Source organism: Lingula anatina, chromosome 1 (assembly GCF_051362555.1).
Source record: "Lingula anatina isolate TDL-2025a chromosome 1, LinAna3.0, whole genome shotgun sequence".
Classification (NCBI taxonomy): domain Eukaryota; kingdom Metazoa; phylum Brachiopoda; class Lingulata; order Lingulida; family Lingulidae; genus Lingula; species Lingula anatina.
Window position 1 is genome coordinate 60,252,154 of NC_141767.1, and position 15,059 is coordinate 60,267,212.

General features: G+C 35.4%; 1 protein-coding gene across 2 annotated transcripts; it reads left to right on the forward strand.

Moving 5' to 3' along the window:
• Positions 1 to 74: 74 nt before the first annotated feature.
• Positions 75 to 12,249, forward strand: LOC106171116 (adenine DNA glycosylase-like). Of its 2 annotated transcripts, none has more exons than XM_013551276.2 (17): positions 75 to 241; positions 1,357 to 1,484; positions 1,734 to 1,770; positions 2,033 to 2,106; positions 2,321 to 2,362; positions 2,546 to 2,617; positions 2,762 to 2,875; positions 3,034 to 3,131; positions 3,616 to 3,760; positions 4,038 to 4,128; positions 4,943 to 4,994; positions 5,343 to 5,464; positions 5,693 to 5,844; positions 6,107 to 6,271; positions 6,534 to 6,593; positions 10,280 to 10,374; positions 11,455 to 12,249. In XM_013551276.2, exons 1-17 carry the CDS (start codon positions 160 to 162, stop codon positions 11,456 to 11,458), a joined length of 1,533 nt encoding a protein of 510 aa, XP_013406730.2. In that variant the 5' UTR covers positions 75 to 159; the 3' UTR covers positions 11,459 to 12,249. The 2 variants fall into 2 exon arrangements, with proteins under 2 accessions (XP_013406730.2, XP_086855837.1); XM_086999711.1 differs by having other exon boundaries at positions 111 to 282.
• Positions 12,250 to 15,059: the final 2,810 nt, after the last annotated feature.

Below are 15,059 nucleotides of genomic sequence, written 5' to 3' on the forward strand. Positions count from 1 at the left end.
ACTCGCTGTATTAACCCACGCAGTTCATGGGCGCAGACATCTTGGATTGACGTCATCTCGCGCTACTTCCCGCCAGAGTTTGATTGCAGGGCCAAGAACTATTTAACTATTTTTCTCCGTTTCATCCGTGTATTTGGATGCAATTTTTCACTATTTAGAATGACAAGGAAGACTGTGAAAGGCAAGCGGAAATTTGCTTGCAAAGCAGAGAGAGAAGAGACAGAAACAGGCACTGGAAATGGTAACTTGATGAACCTGATGTACCCTGGGGTCACAGTAATGGTACATGTACATTATGTAGTTGTACCAGTAGGAACAGGTCGTTGTTTTACAGATGGGTTGCTCATTCATCACCTTTGCTCAAACTGGCCGGGCTCAGAAGCAGATGTCCCTACGTCAGATATGCTAGCATATGCATATTCATATGTACATGTTTGACCCTGTGCTAGAAACTAGAATGTGGTTTTAAAATAACAATTAATTTCAGACATAAATAATTATCTGCCTTAGGCTGTGTTCCCATAAACCCATTTTACTAGCTGGATTGATCTAAGTCTGCGGGGCTTCTTGTTAAAGTGCTTTCAGTGTAATCAGCTTAATTGTCTGTAATAGTAGTTAGATCCAGCTAGTATGATGGGTTTATGGGAATGCTCCCTTATTTTACTGTTTGAAAGACTTATAATTCCTCTTCATCTTGCAACATAAACAATTGGCATTGTTTAGGATACAGAAAAGCAAGTGATTTTACAAGTATGTTGGAAACGAGGAGGCATGTTAATCTGGATAGCATTCAGCAAGAGTCCCCGCAGAGTTGAATGGATCTATATGTAGTGGTAGAATGAAAGTTTCATTGTGAAATGAGCCCTAACACTTTGACATAAAATGGGCTGCAACATTTGATTTTAGAATATAACGGAGGTTATTGACACACTACACGGTTGTAATAAATCATGTAAAACTTTGGATTATTGTTATTCTTTCAATACATTATGTATAAATAATAATTGAGCATAATAACAGATTCAAATTTAGTTCATGATAATACATTTAAAAAGTTGCAGCTAAGACAAGAGAAACTGCGAAAAATAACTATTATGAGGCCATCTAAATGTGACCTTCTTTTTTTTACCTAAGAACTTCTTTTTTTTTCTTTATTGGTGCATAAAGGCCATTTTCTCCAGAAATGTTTATGTGGATTTATCTCTTCAAGATATCTTTTCAAAGAGAAAATAGTTTTGTATTGTTTTTTGTATGCAGGGCATGTTATATATTTTGTTAGTGAACTTATGTTTTAAATCATGAAGTTCCCCTGTGTATTATTTTGTTATTGTATTTATCTACTTTGTCTTGTTTCAGTATGTGCAGTGACTACAGAACCAAGGGGTCCCTGTTGTAAACAGCATCAACCATCAGATCCAGATCTTATCAGACGAGATCTGCTCAGCTGGTACGATGTTAATAAGAGAGATTTACCTTGGAGAAAGGTGTGATATTTTCAACAAAAAATATATATGTTTATATTCAATTGTGTAAAATGCATTTTTTTTTTATAATTTTTAATATTCATTTTCATAATATTATTGCTTTGTGGTAACTCCAAAGTTAAGACACCTTGCTTTCAAATTGCTTTTTTATGACCATTCTTTTTTTCAATTCATTGCCTAGCAACTGCATGATTCTATTCAGTCTACTTCTAGCTGATATACAGTTTAGTGTACTTCTTCTTTTTCTAGGTTTCTAGTCATGATATCAACCAGAGGGCCTATGCAGGTAAAATACATTGGTACAGAATAATGACATTGTACAGAATAGAGTTAAATGGGCATTCTGGCATTCAGATAACAGTAGAACAAGAACTGCTACATGAATCTTGAATTATTTGACACTACTATAAGCAGTTTGATATAAGATCATACATTTGCTAAAACTGTATAGAGTCTATAGGGTATCCATCTTGTCATAGTCTACAACATTTTAGAGGGCTTGACTATGAAAAGGATAATGTTAATTATTATTGTATCTTATTTTTCAGTGTGGGTATCAGAGATTATGTTACAGCAGACCCAGGTTGCCACGGTCATTGATTACTATAATAAATGGATGAAGGTAGGCTACAATTTAAACCTGAATCATTAGAAAAATGATGTTGACAAGCAAAAGCATATTGACTGTTCAGATAAGATATGACTTAAAGTCAACTCAAGTGAATAAGTTATGGAGTTGAGGTATTTGGCAGACTTGTTGACAGTGAAAAAGCATCTTTGCAAGAGCAACAGCTACTTTCTGGTGAACTAGCCTCCCTGTATGTTGATTGTTTCAGAGATGGCCAACACTACAGCACCTGGCAAAGGCAACGTTGGAGGTAATTCCTCTGCAGTTTAGTATCACACTTATTAAGCTTGTCAAGTACTTGTTTTTCACAAAATAAGTAGAACTTTGTGATTGTATCTTTTTTACATTAGTTAAAATGTTTCTTTAAAACATTTTTGTTTGTTTTGTCATTAAATATCTCAGTTTTTCTCTTAAATGTGATTATTGATTACAGGAGGTGAATGAAATGTGGGCAGGGCTCGGATATTACTCTAGAGGAAGGAGATTACATGAGGGTGCAAAAAAGGTAGCTTACTGATAATTCCATAGAAGAGGACTATTACTTAAAAAAGCGAAATTCAATTATTTAAAGATGTCATAACTGTATCTGAATTTGTTCTGACACATGGTTTTTAACCTGGTAATACAGTATTCATCTTCATTTCTTTAGGTAGTTGAAGAATTAGGAGGAGAGATGCCCAGCACAGCAGAGACATTACTGAAGCAACTGCCTGGAGTTGGAAAGTATACAGCAGGGGCCATTGCATCCATTGCTTTTAATGAGGTAGGGAGAAAAACAACTGGGGCATTTGGACACCTGTTTGGGTAGAAACTTTGACATGAATAAGTGCATGTTTCTTCAAGTAGTAAAACCATATATATTTAGTGTGGAGGAGGACAAAGTTTTGGAAACCACAGGCAATATATGGTTCTCATCTTCAGGTCACAGGTCTGGTGGATGGAAATGTTGTGCGGGTGTTTGCCAGATTGTTCATAATAGGTGGTGATAGTACAAGTCAAATGGTAACAGATACCCTTTGGTAGGTACCCACTACCATCACCACTACACCAATACCAACATTAACACCATCACTGCACCACCACTAGCAACAATGCACCAACATCACCACCACTGCACCAATGTTATCATCACTGCCATCATCCTCACCACTCAACCAAGTCACCAATACCTATATACTGATACCAGTATTACTGCCACCAGCAATGCCACTACATCAACATCATCTTCACTACACTAACACCACTACCACCGACACCACTGCTTCAATGTCATCACCAGTAAATTTTCAGTATCAGGGATAGATAAAATGGTCCTGTAGACTGGAGGTTTTTGTATTCAGTGGCACAATCCAAGTTAAATGTTTAGATGTAATTTATATGATAAATCCTCTTAGACAATGTTTCAAAGATTTGCTAGAATAATTCTTTTAACCTTTAAAAACTCTAACTGTGCACTGTTATAAATTGTTACATATAGAACAATGTAACCATCTCTGTTCGTAGGAGCCTGGCCAATACACTAGTAGACCTTGACCAGCCTGGGAATTTTAACCAAGCATTGATGGAGCTGGGGGCCACAGTTTGTAGCCCAAAGACTCCATCTTGCAGCAAATGTCCACTAAAATCTCACTGTAAGGCTTACTCACAGGTATTGATACTAACTCATTTTATGAATATAAGAATATTCTTAAGTATCATAGTTTATTATTATTATTATTAATTTTTGTGAAGAGTGTTCTGTACCATTTCAGCAACCACAGTTATTATCCACAAGTAAACATTGCTTTCATTCCATGTCGTATGCAAATTTCACTATTAAAATGTAAATTTTTATTCATCCAGTTGTGATGTTTAAAGGTAAAATTATAATAACTCTAATACAAATTTCACAGTCTTTGTAAGGTGTTCAAGTGTATCTGTTTCAGGTAATAGATTGGCAGAAGAGAACTGCATCAAGACTTACAGAATCCAAAGCAAGCAAGGGGAAAGATGCAGATATTCCAGATATTGAAAATGGTAAAGTCATCCCACAAAACTAGTCAACAGAAGTGATCTCTGATTGATGTATACTTAAAGTCATAATAACTCTTCATTTTGGCCAAAAATTGGATTTTCCTGGAGTAAGCGGTAATTTTCCCGTACTTACCAATGGTCAGCGACCCCATTCCTGCATTCAAAGTTAATCCAGGGTTTTTTCCTAAAGGTACGGTTTTTTGTTAAAATCTCTTAAGAGATTTTAACTGACGGAGCTCTCTCTGACATCGCATAGTCACTGTTGACCTACTTAAAACCGCAGGAAAAGCAGACAACAACAACACTATATAAGATTCATGAGATATATTCGTCTTTTTGTTAAAAATACATTAATATCCACAATGTGTGCCATTCTGGGCTTTTCGTTATCCGACGCACTGTACAAAAACTCGCAACTTACGTCTGCGTCTGCATTAATGCGTTTGGCGCCATATGTTATTTTGGTCTCGAATGAACGCAAGAATCTGCGTGACACCATTACGTCATTAGCAACGAATGCCTTGATGACCAGGAAGAAAAGCATCGAAAGCCCTATTGACAAGCACAGATTTTAGTTTTACTACAACAACGGCCGTTTTAGTGGTAAAATACAATAGAATATATTTCCATGCGTTGTTTACAATGTATTTCATGCAGAATTTTGAATCTCAAAGGAAGAGTTATTATTGCTTTAAACTATATCAAACATATACCGTCTCATTTATTCCAATTTAAGTTGATTAAGAATAATAAATACCAGTTGACACTGACACATGTGTGATTATACTCATAATATCCACTTTATATTACATTACAGCCTCACTGGATTGTAAGCTGTGTCTTCCATCATCTGAACCCTGGGACAGTAGGTAGGTGTCTAAAACTTCAGACAATATTTTGATGTATAAACCCTGTGGCAGTGCGTAGGTTTTTAATACAAAGATCCAGTTTTTGTAGCCTGTCTTTGTATAACAGAATATATAACCTTAACATTGTGACAGTTGATAGGTGACTTAGATTTTGATTCAGATTCATTCAACATTTCAGGCTACTTTTAGTTTGTTTATATTTGTTTATATGGTGAGAAAAAAGTGCTTTGTTGCCCAAAGGGACTTTCTGCATTATTTTTAATGCCAAGATATGAAATGGCAGTATTTGCCTTGATTAAGTATGACAGAGCAGTTTTATATGTCAGTTTTTTTGTTTTTTTTTTCAAGTTTAGGAGTTACAAACTATCCCCGCAAATCTAAGAAGAAGGCTCCAAGAGAAGAACAGACACCAGTGTGCATTGTTCAGAACTGCAAAGATGAATATTTGATTGTCCAAAGGCCCAAAACAGGTATATATTCAATTTTAGTTTGACTGTTTTGATTTTGTGATCTAATGACCCTTAGAAATTATTCTTATTAGGATAAACATTGATATCAACTTCAAACTTTTTTGAAAGTACTGTGGATACACTGTCCTTTTTTTGTAACTGTTATGGACTAAAAAGCAATAGTTTGAGCTCACTTCTATATTCAATTTTTACTGTATTCTTATCAACATTTTTGTTACCCAATTGTAGGTCTGCTGGCAGGTCTGTGGGAGTTCCCAAGCGCAACCCCTCTTGGGGTAGAATGTGACCAGACTGAGGCTGTCCGACACTTACAGCAACATTTACACTCAAAACTCCATATTGGAGGGAAAGATAAAAACAACTTAGCATATGTTGGAGAAGTAAGAATTACCAATATTTTTTCTTTGTGTTCAACAAACTAATTTGTAGGCATACTGTAGTGTGAATTTTATGTGCCAAATGTTAAATATTATATTCATTGGGTTATTGAATAATTACTTTAACATTTTTCCACAATCTAACATTAATATAACTACTTATTGCTGTTTGAACTTTTTATTTGAAGTTTTTCTGATTGTACAATGTTTTGAAATAATAAAAACTGTGAAATGTGTTACTGTTGATTATTTTTATCACATCCAGGTTAAACATTTATTTTCCCACATCAGCCAGACCTATGTGGTGTACCAGCTGACCCAAGTGGACAGTGTGTTAGGTGAGCTAGGTGGCCAGTGTGGTGACCAGTGTGCTAGGTGGGTTGACAGAGACCAGTTGATGGAGGCTGCAATATCTACTGCAATGAAAAAGGTGAATATTTCTTTCTTTTTCTAAACACTAGGTATATTAGTGTCAGCTTTTATGGTCCCAGCTGTTCAAAGATAATGAAAACTTTTTTACCAGTATATGACTGTATTAGTTTGTAATTTTGATTTAGTTGAATTTTTCAGCTTTTTGGACAGACACAAACATTGTTTATTGAAACCAATAATCCTCAATAACTGCCTTGTATATTTAAGTTTGTATGAAAAGATATACTAAAAGAAATTCAGTTAAGTATTGATTACTGCAGGTATTCAAGACATATGAAGTCAGTCTAAGTAAACAGAGTGATGGAGAGAAAAATTGCAAGGTGAGATAATTTATGTTATTTTTGTTTTAATTTCCATTATTAACAAGGATATGAAACCTTTATTTCCCTGACTGATATTGATTTGCTGCTCATCTTTGATACTATTCCTTTGGAGTCTTTCTGTTGTAGGATGTAAGGATGGTGCTAGGTTTGTGTAAATTGCCGTGGAATGCTAGATTTGAGTTATAAGACTTCAAAGAGAACCCCTAAAAAATGTATAAGTAGATCTCATTTTACTGAAGCAAATCTAAATGTATATTTATTTTTTTATTTTATTTTATTTTATTTTATTTTATTTTTTATTTATTCATCTAAACTTGTGACATAGCTTACCTAGGAATTTTTACTCTGTTCTGTAGCATCAGAAGGTTGAAAATTATATTTTCATCTCACCTGCAGTGATATCATCTCACCTGTAGTGATATTTACCTGCATTGTAACCTGTTGTTCTAAACAAGAAGGGAAGTGTGTCCTGGATGCCAGACAGGATACAAGGTTTTGTGTTTGTAACCTGGACTCTTTGGGTGAGGGGAAATACTTTTGGTGTCATACACATAATTCTATGACCATAAAACTTCTAAAATATTGCAATACAACATAGCTGGCAAATTGATGACAAGCCTTGTCAAAACTTGACAATTGTAGGCTTAGTAAATTCAGGTAATGCCATCAGCAACAGGTCAAATGAGGGGAAAACTTTTTTGTCCCTTTGAATTGTTGTTGATATTAGTTATCTGTCCTGTTTAAATTTTGTCCTTGCTACAACATTATTTTGTTGGTTTCATAGCCTGTCCTGGCTGCAGTATCATTAATCCACTAAACTATTTCTCTGTCCTCATAAGTTTTGCTACAAATTGACCTTGTAACTATTACTACTACCAAACTACTTCTATCAGTAGTATATACAGGGTTTAGGGCTGCTGCACTGTCTTATAACAGGCATTATTTTGTCAATACCCTCTGTTGTAAAAGTTAAAGTTCTATTATCAACTCCTACTCTTTTACAGCATTTTGGAAACAATTTGAAGATTGTGCTGAACAATGACTACACACTATCTCAGGCTTGCTTCTTTTTTTATTTTATCTGTTTTCTAGGGGTAAAACAATTTATGTTTTATATGTATTTTTAAATTCATTTTATATACAGTGGTAGAATAAATTTTATGATTACTCTATTATGCATTTTTGCATGTTGATCTTTTCCAAGAGATTAAAAATTAAACCAATTCCAGATTTGTCCCATTATTTCATTGTTTGGCTTTTCACGGTATACCAAATTGTAACCTGTATTCTGTAGTTTGAGCTCCATGGGTAGGGCGGGATGGGGAGTGACGGCTGTTTGCTTATCTTTCTTTTCCTCAGGTGAAAAACAACCATAAGTTCCCTCAGTTTCCTGTTTTTTCATGTTCAGTAAAATCACATTCTCAGTTTTATCAGCATATTTGTGGTGCAAGATAGACATATTTGTAAAGTTGTCATGTTTATATTATTTTACAGCCTTAGATAACACTTCTCCTTCAGCATTAAGCTGACCCATGGGACTGGTCATAGGTCCCCTGATTCCATTTAGTCATACAGGATCCAAAGAGCATGTAGATAAGACTGCAGTATTAATCTCAATTTTCAAATTTCAAAAGTAAATGTTATTAATATAAGGTGTGGTCAATAGAAGATGTTTCCTACATTTTTTTATTATTATTGTAACTGCTGCAGGTGGACATATTCATAGTTATTAGTCATTAAAAACCATTTGAGTATACACACCACCCACTTTTATAAAATGTAAAAATGCCATTTAATTTTAAAAAGAATTCCCCATATGACTGTTGTGTCGGTGGTTCAAAGGGAAGCAAGGTTTGTTGAAGTAAAAAGGGGGAAGGGAGGCAGCATCAATACTATACAGTGGCAGTTGGTAGATCTTTTTATGTAAAAAGAGAAGATATGATTGTTATTTAAATAAAAATGTTAGATAAGCCTGTGTTAAATGTACTGAAAACTCCACACATCCTGGGTGTTCTCCAGTTTAATATCTGTCTCTGTGACAGATGTGAAATATTTGCTGAGTCAGTCAGTCCTGTGACTTGTGTCAGCAAAAAAAAAAAAAAAAAGATTGATATTTGAACTGTGTTAAAGCTTAAAATAATTCATTTGTTCTTTGCCCTCTGTTGCCAGTTCAGTAAATACTTTATGGTTCTTTTCCCCTGACTTTGATCTGTTTATAGCTGATTTATCCTTTATTTACCTGATACTGCAGCCTTTTGAAGGAGCTTCCTTGCCATGATCACCTTTTGAGAGGTTGAGAGTGATCTGTTTATTTTATCAAGGCTGGGAAGGTTGCATTTTTGAAACAGTTTACCTCATTCTGCATACCAGCTCAACCATTTTTTCAGGGTTAGTGTGGTGGCAAAATAAAAGCATTCCTAATATTATAAATCCAAAAAAATATAATTAAAAATTTTGGGAACCTAAAATTTGTTTTATAAGATAAGAGGTAAAAGATTAATGAACCAGAAATAATCTGGTTCTGGGAGACAAGTGAGAAAAAGAGGAGAGTGAATACCACTTTTATAACAAACACACACACACACTAAAAATGATGTAATATATTTCAGTAATTTGTTATTTACTTAAAGTCAAAATCACAAAAATCTGCAAAACGGAATGGTTATGTTAGGTGGAGAAGAGTTATTAAGATAGCTAATTCTATCGTTATCTCAACAAAATTATTGTGAAATAAGAAAGGTTTGCATTAACTGCCTAGTCACATGCCTTTTACATAAGATACATTAATGATTAATTTTATGACCTTAAAATATTTGCTTTGTAGAGTTTTTTTTTTTAATTAAGCTGATCTTTGGCTTATCATCGAGGATCTTATCACTTCAGGAAGGGAGATGGGGAGGGGGGGCTAGTCTACTTTGGACCTCTGATATTCTCAATTGTTTTATTACATATTACCACACTCTGTAATCACATATGGTTATTCTGTCACCTTTATTCCAGGCTCCCATACATGTAATGTGATTTGGATAACAGGCCAGTTGCCCATGCATTTGAAATTTGTTTTTTAAATATTTCATTATTGATATAATCAGTTGTACATTGTCATCCTTACAACCAATCCTCCTTACAACCTCAGAAAACAATATAGTGGTGTTGTTGCTATGGCTCACAAGGCAAACAGTGGTTAAATATCTGAGTTCAGTACCACACACTCATTGGCTCTGTTCTCACAACTTTTAGATCGATCTATCACCGCGGGGAGTCTCACTAGATTACTGTCAGATAATCCCCCTTAAGTGTCCGTCCCCGCCTACTACAAGCTTTAAGGGGTAATTAACTTTCGTGTCCGCCCGGCTGACAGCTATTTAGCGTGAACCCCCAGGGAGTTAGGTCGATCCAATGTAGGTCGATCTAATCTATGAGAATGGGGTGATTCTCTAACCAAAAGTGTACCACAAGATTTAGTAGCCTGAAAAAACATAAAAATGTGATAAATTGCTCAATTTTAGAAGTATTAATAGGTTCATCCTGAAAAGCTGATGGATGCCAACCAAAGGGATTTGACATTTATGTACAGAGTTGTCTCTACTAAGAGAATGAAATATTGATATGATGATGATATGGGAGAGAGAAACGCTGGATGCTTTTTTATAAATTCATAGCTTCTTATGTTATTTTTCCAGGTCAATAAAAGGAAAAGAAATGCATCAGGGTCTTGGTCAAGAAAAGATGGAAAGAAACAAATGGCAATAGAGGCTTTCTTCCAACCAAAACCCAAGTAATAATCTCTCTCTCTCTCTCTCTCACACACACATGCTGTTGCCATACATTGTGACATGTGAAAAGACTATTTTGAAATATATTCCTTCCTCAGACAATATAATCATCAAGATGCTAGACCATGTTGATAGATAGTAATAAAAAGGAAAAGGTCATCAGTTAAACATTGCATTCCAGTTATAATGTGCAGACACAAGCTGTTCCTCGAGACATCGGGTGGAATATAGATGAGGAAGAACAAAGCTAGCACCTGGAGAATTCCATACTTGACACTTTTTTATTTTTATCTTGCCATAGTCAGGTTGTGCACTTGTCAACTTTGTGTCCCCAAAAATGTTTGAACATAATTGAGAAACGGGTGTATAGCATGTCCTCTTGTCAAACTACATATTTGAAAATTATAAATGTAAATTATTTTTGTAGTGATATTCCAGCACACTTGTTATTTCTGAGATATAAAAGTATGCTTAACGAGATTAGACCTGGTATTTTCTTTTGTTTAATGACAGCTATTAATTTCTCAGCGCTGTAGATCTCAGTCCTGATTATTGTTTTGTTAACCATCAGTGAATGAAATCTCTAGATTCACTGATGTAGGTAATTTTATCAGCACAAGAAGAACATACATGGCTAATTAACTGCCAAAAATAGAAGCACTTTCAGTATAGATAGTAGAAAACACAATGTTCTGCCTAATGACTTGTGTAATTGCATAATTATTCTAATTAAATAACATGGTTAGGAGTGATAGTGCAGGGTTTTGTACCTTATGTACCATGTTTTACATTGTTTTTGTTCTGGTTGCTCTAGCATGGTTCACACAAAGCACCAGCACTAACGAGACTCTCCCTCTGAAAAGCAGTTGTTCCAATATATATTTTGTGGTTGGTTTGCTTGCTCTCAAGTCCCTGCTCGTAATATGAACGTATTCTTGTGGTAATATTTTAGTTCATACAGTGGAACACTTGTTAAGCTATTTAAGTAAGGCTAGCCATTGCCTGTCCTCTGGTGCCAGTAGTTTTATGTAATTGGCAAAGATTTTTAAGTGCTATTTATCATGTTTTCTGTTGTTTTCCAGGTGAAGGTAGTAAAAATCATGAAAAATGAGGTCAATGAAGACTAAACAGGGGGTTTCTTCACAGTGCTTTGTGGGCATTCCACAGAAAATGAAGATAAATTTGATTGAACTGAGTCTGATTGGCATCAGCATATATATCATCTATAAGACTTGTTCTTTGTGTATCAAGAAAATTGCCAACATTTCTTGGTATCATGCCATTCAGTGCAACTCTGTAAAGATTATGTCAGATACTTGCCTATACATGTATCTAGCAAAGTAGTCGTCCAAATGATTGTATTTGTGATTAGACTGTTTTCAGTCTTCATATATTAGATGTGCAAATTACTGTTATATGATTAGAAATTTGGTAAAAAAAAAAAACAATGCATTTTATTTTACTTGCTTTAAAAAAAAGCAAACATTTTATGCAAATTCTATTTTGCATGGCAATCCCTGTTATGAAATCCTGTAATTTTTTAGTCTATACACCATTTTTTCTCCTCGTGCCATTCTGCTTTAGTCATGGTACTTGTCTTGAAAAACATTCCTGCATAGTAATATACTAAAGTCATTATTCGTTGACAAAATTTCAGACAACAATTACTATTTCAATTAACTGTGAGAACGGACAATACAATATAGTAATGTGTGCCTGTCATGAAAATCTTCAGCGTGTTGTCCTGTCCCTCCATGGGACCCAAGCACCTGCACAGGCACCTGCTAAGATTAATGCGACACAGAGGCAAAAATGCAGCTTTGTTTCTATTATTAGAATACCTGAGGGTTAATAAACTACAATTGATCTGTAACATAGTAATGACTGGCCCCAGTTTAACTCCCGTTTTTCTATTTTTAGTAACTGTAAAACATGTTGGATGCAATCAAGTCCATGCCACGAAAAAAACAAACGTGGTCGCATGGAGAAAAATAAGCTGCCAAACAAACATCTCACGAATCCTCTGTCATTGTTCAATGTGGACACCATGTCTTAAAATTAATTTAGTGACAAGTACACTTCAAAAGTTACTTGTTGGTCATGGAATAGTACATCTTGAGTGAAGCCTGCAACTTTCACCGTTTTTCTTGTCTTTGCTACTTTGAGTTGACCTAAAACTACTATGTTGGAAACGGTTTAAAAGATACCATCAAACGTCTCATTAAACGCGTGTAAAATGTCAAACACATAAAAATGTTACAGACAGCACCTTTACTATTTCACTTTTTAGTTTTTGGTAATTTTTTTTTAATCATTGGTTCACAGCATGCCTCAGACTGATGCACTTTCCACTGAACACGATCCCTGCTGATTTATCGACTTCGACCCATTAAAAGACTAAAGCGTAGGACATGAAAATGTTTTTCGTCACTGAATAAATAACTTCGCCTAATCACTAAGGTGAACTACGTGAATGCCTGAAATAATCGTTTCTTAGTTTGTAAATAGCCCCCTTGTTGGTATTTTTGTCTCATCGGTTGCCATAACAGCAGAACATTGAAGAAATTTGTTATAGATACTTGTGTTTGTGTTTGAAACTTGGTCAGAAAGAGCAAAACGTTCCGAAGTTCATTAATAATAAGGTCAGTGGCATTGCATTTTTTCATCGTTGCACCTCAAATAAACCAGTTTGCTGTACAGGGAAGAACGTAAACAATTCAGGGATCGACCCGGTGCTAACTGGTGTAGATTTCTTCTCTTGACATTTTAACACTTAATTTTCATGAGAATTTTTTGTGGGAACTGCAATTCTCAGGTCAAATTTTCTCCTGGTTAGCTTAGCACAGTATCAATATTTTGTTTGTTTACTTTTATGAACAGAAAAAGTGTACTTCACGTCAGCCCAGGTGGTTAAACGGTGGGACCCTGTGAACTCTGACAATTTAATAAACAAGGTAATACTATCAAATTGAGTCGCTCAATTTGATGTCAATGGAGTGTACGGCAATAAACTGATTAGCTTGTGAGGGCCTGGTTATTGTCCATCACCAGTGCACCTCCTAGACACACTAGGCTGGTCGCATGGTTCATTTCACCTCAGAGTTGTTTACCACGCACGCACGTGCTGGGAACTCTGCTATGGAGGGAAGGGGGGGGGCATAGGACAGTTTCTCCTAGGATAAGATTAGGACCCAGTATACTATATACTACGTTCTAAGTTCGTGATTAACGCTTGAGAGTGCTACTTAAGATATTCGGGTAACATGGCTCCTTTTGTTAAACAACTTGGAAAAGGCGGACATTTGATGTTTCTCATTTGTGAAGTAATTTCTTGTTATTGAGTCACGTTCCACTTAAGATTTTGACACCTTAGGGGTGTATTTGTGATATCTATCCAGTAGCTGGCACTCGTAAACAAATAGGATTAGCAAGTTAAATAGATGCAGTATATAACGATATTCTAACTGTTACTGTATGTTGTTTTGTGTATGGTGCAAACCTGATGACCCCATACTCTTAAGCATATTGCAACCGAAAAGCTCAGCTACTGTGATTTTTCTTTCATAGTTTTGTTATTGCGAAGGTTACTGAACGAAAGAGAATTTGGGCTGGGTCCAAACAAACATTAGAAAAAAGTGACCGATTTTTCAACGAGCACATCATAGTCCATAATCTGCTTCTCTTTGCTGTCAAGTTGCACGTGTCTCTGTTTGGGAAAAGTCGGACATATCGTTCGGTTTCCATCAAACATTGTCACAACTGCCAAATGCGGAAGACGAAAGTAATAACATTCTGTGGCAGTCACACACTGCAATTTTGATATTGCATTTACATTTCGAATCGTTTTGTAAGTTAAAAAATATTTTGATTTCAGTAGGTTATCGTGAGTATTATTTCGTTTATGTGTTTACTTTGTCATCCCGCATAATCCAGGTTTATTTGCTGTCATATTTTTTTACGTTCCGTGCTTGGTTGTCAGATGAGTGTTTGTCTAGATGGCACCACGAATGTATTGTCACAATGTATTCATTAGCCCCTAACTGCTCTCCTGCACGTGTGTATATTGGCATACTTTGTTGCGTATCACACTAATTATGTGGGTAACTACACTATCTACACCGTAAGCGTGACATCTGTGCCATTAACGCAATTGAATTTCACTAGATTGCGTTAGAGATTAAGCCCACCTACAAGTACATCTATTCTGTTTGGTTTGTCATAGATTTATCTGTAGGGTTTTTTTCCTGCCCAATTCTTAACCCATAGCTTTATAATCTATAATAAACTTTACTACTAATATTATAGAAAGAATGGGAGTGACTACTAGTAAATTCTCATCGAATCGATGCATTACAACTGATTTAATCGCAAGAATGAATAGATGAAATTGTTGAGAAATGCCAGATACACGATGCCAAATGTCACTTTTCTGATCAAGACCGCAGAACAAAAATTTGGAAATCACTGTACCTACGTGTCACAACGAGCGGTCGTTACATATCATTTGATAAACTGGCACCATCTACTTTAGCTTTACTTAGGACCCAAGTGACACTCTAAATTATATACCTGTTCACTTTAAAGTCTAGCTGATCGATTTAACAGCCATGTCTACCTATATGACATTTGACGGTTATTCTGGCTTTCGCCGTTCACCCCAGGTCTCACTCTGACACCTGAGATAGAT

What these genes read in the sequence shown, in the direction of transcription:
- LOC106171116 (XM_013551276.2), top strand. Translation starts at nt 160, where the DNA reads ATGACAAGGAAGACTGTGAAAGGCAAGCGGAAATTTGCTTGCAAAGCA. An exon ending in CAACCAGAGGGCCTATGCAG is followed by an intron (nt 1,771 to 2,032) that starts GTAAAATACATT and finishes CTTATTTTTCAG; the next exon opens with TGTGGGTATCAGAGATTATG. An exon ending in CATCCATTGCTTTTAATGAG is followed by an intron (nt 2,876 to 3,033) that starts GTAGGGAGAAAA and finishes TCTCATCTTCAG; the next exon opens with GTCACAGGTCTGGTGGATGG.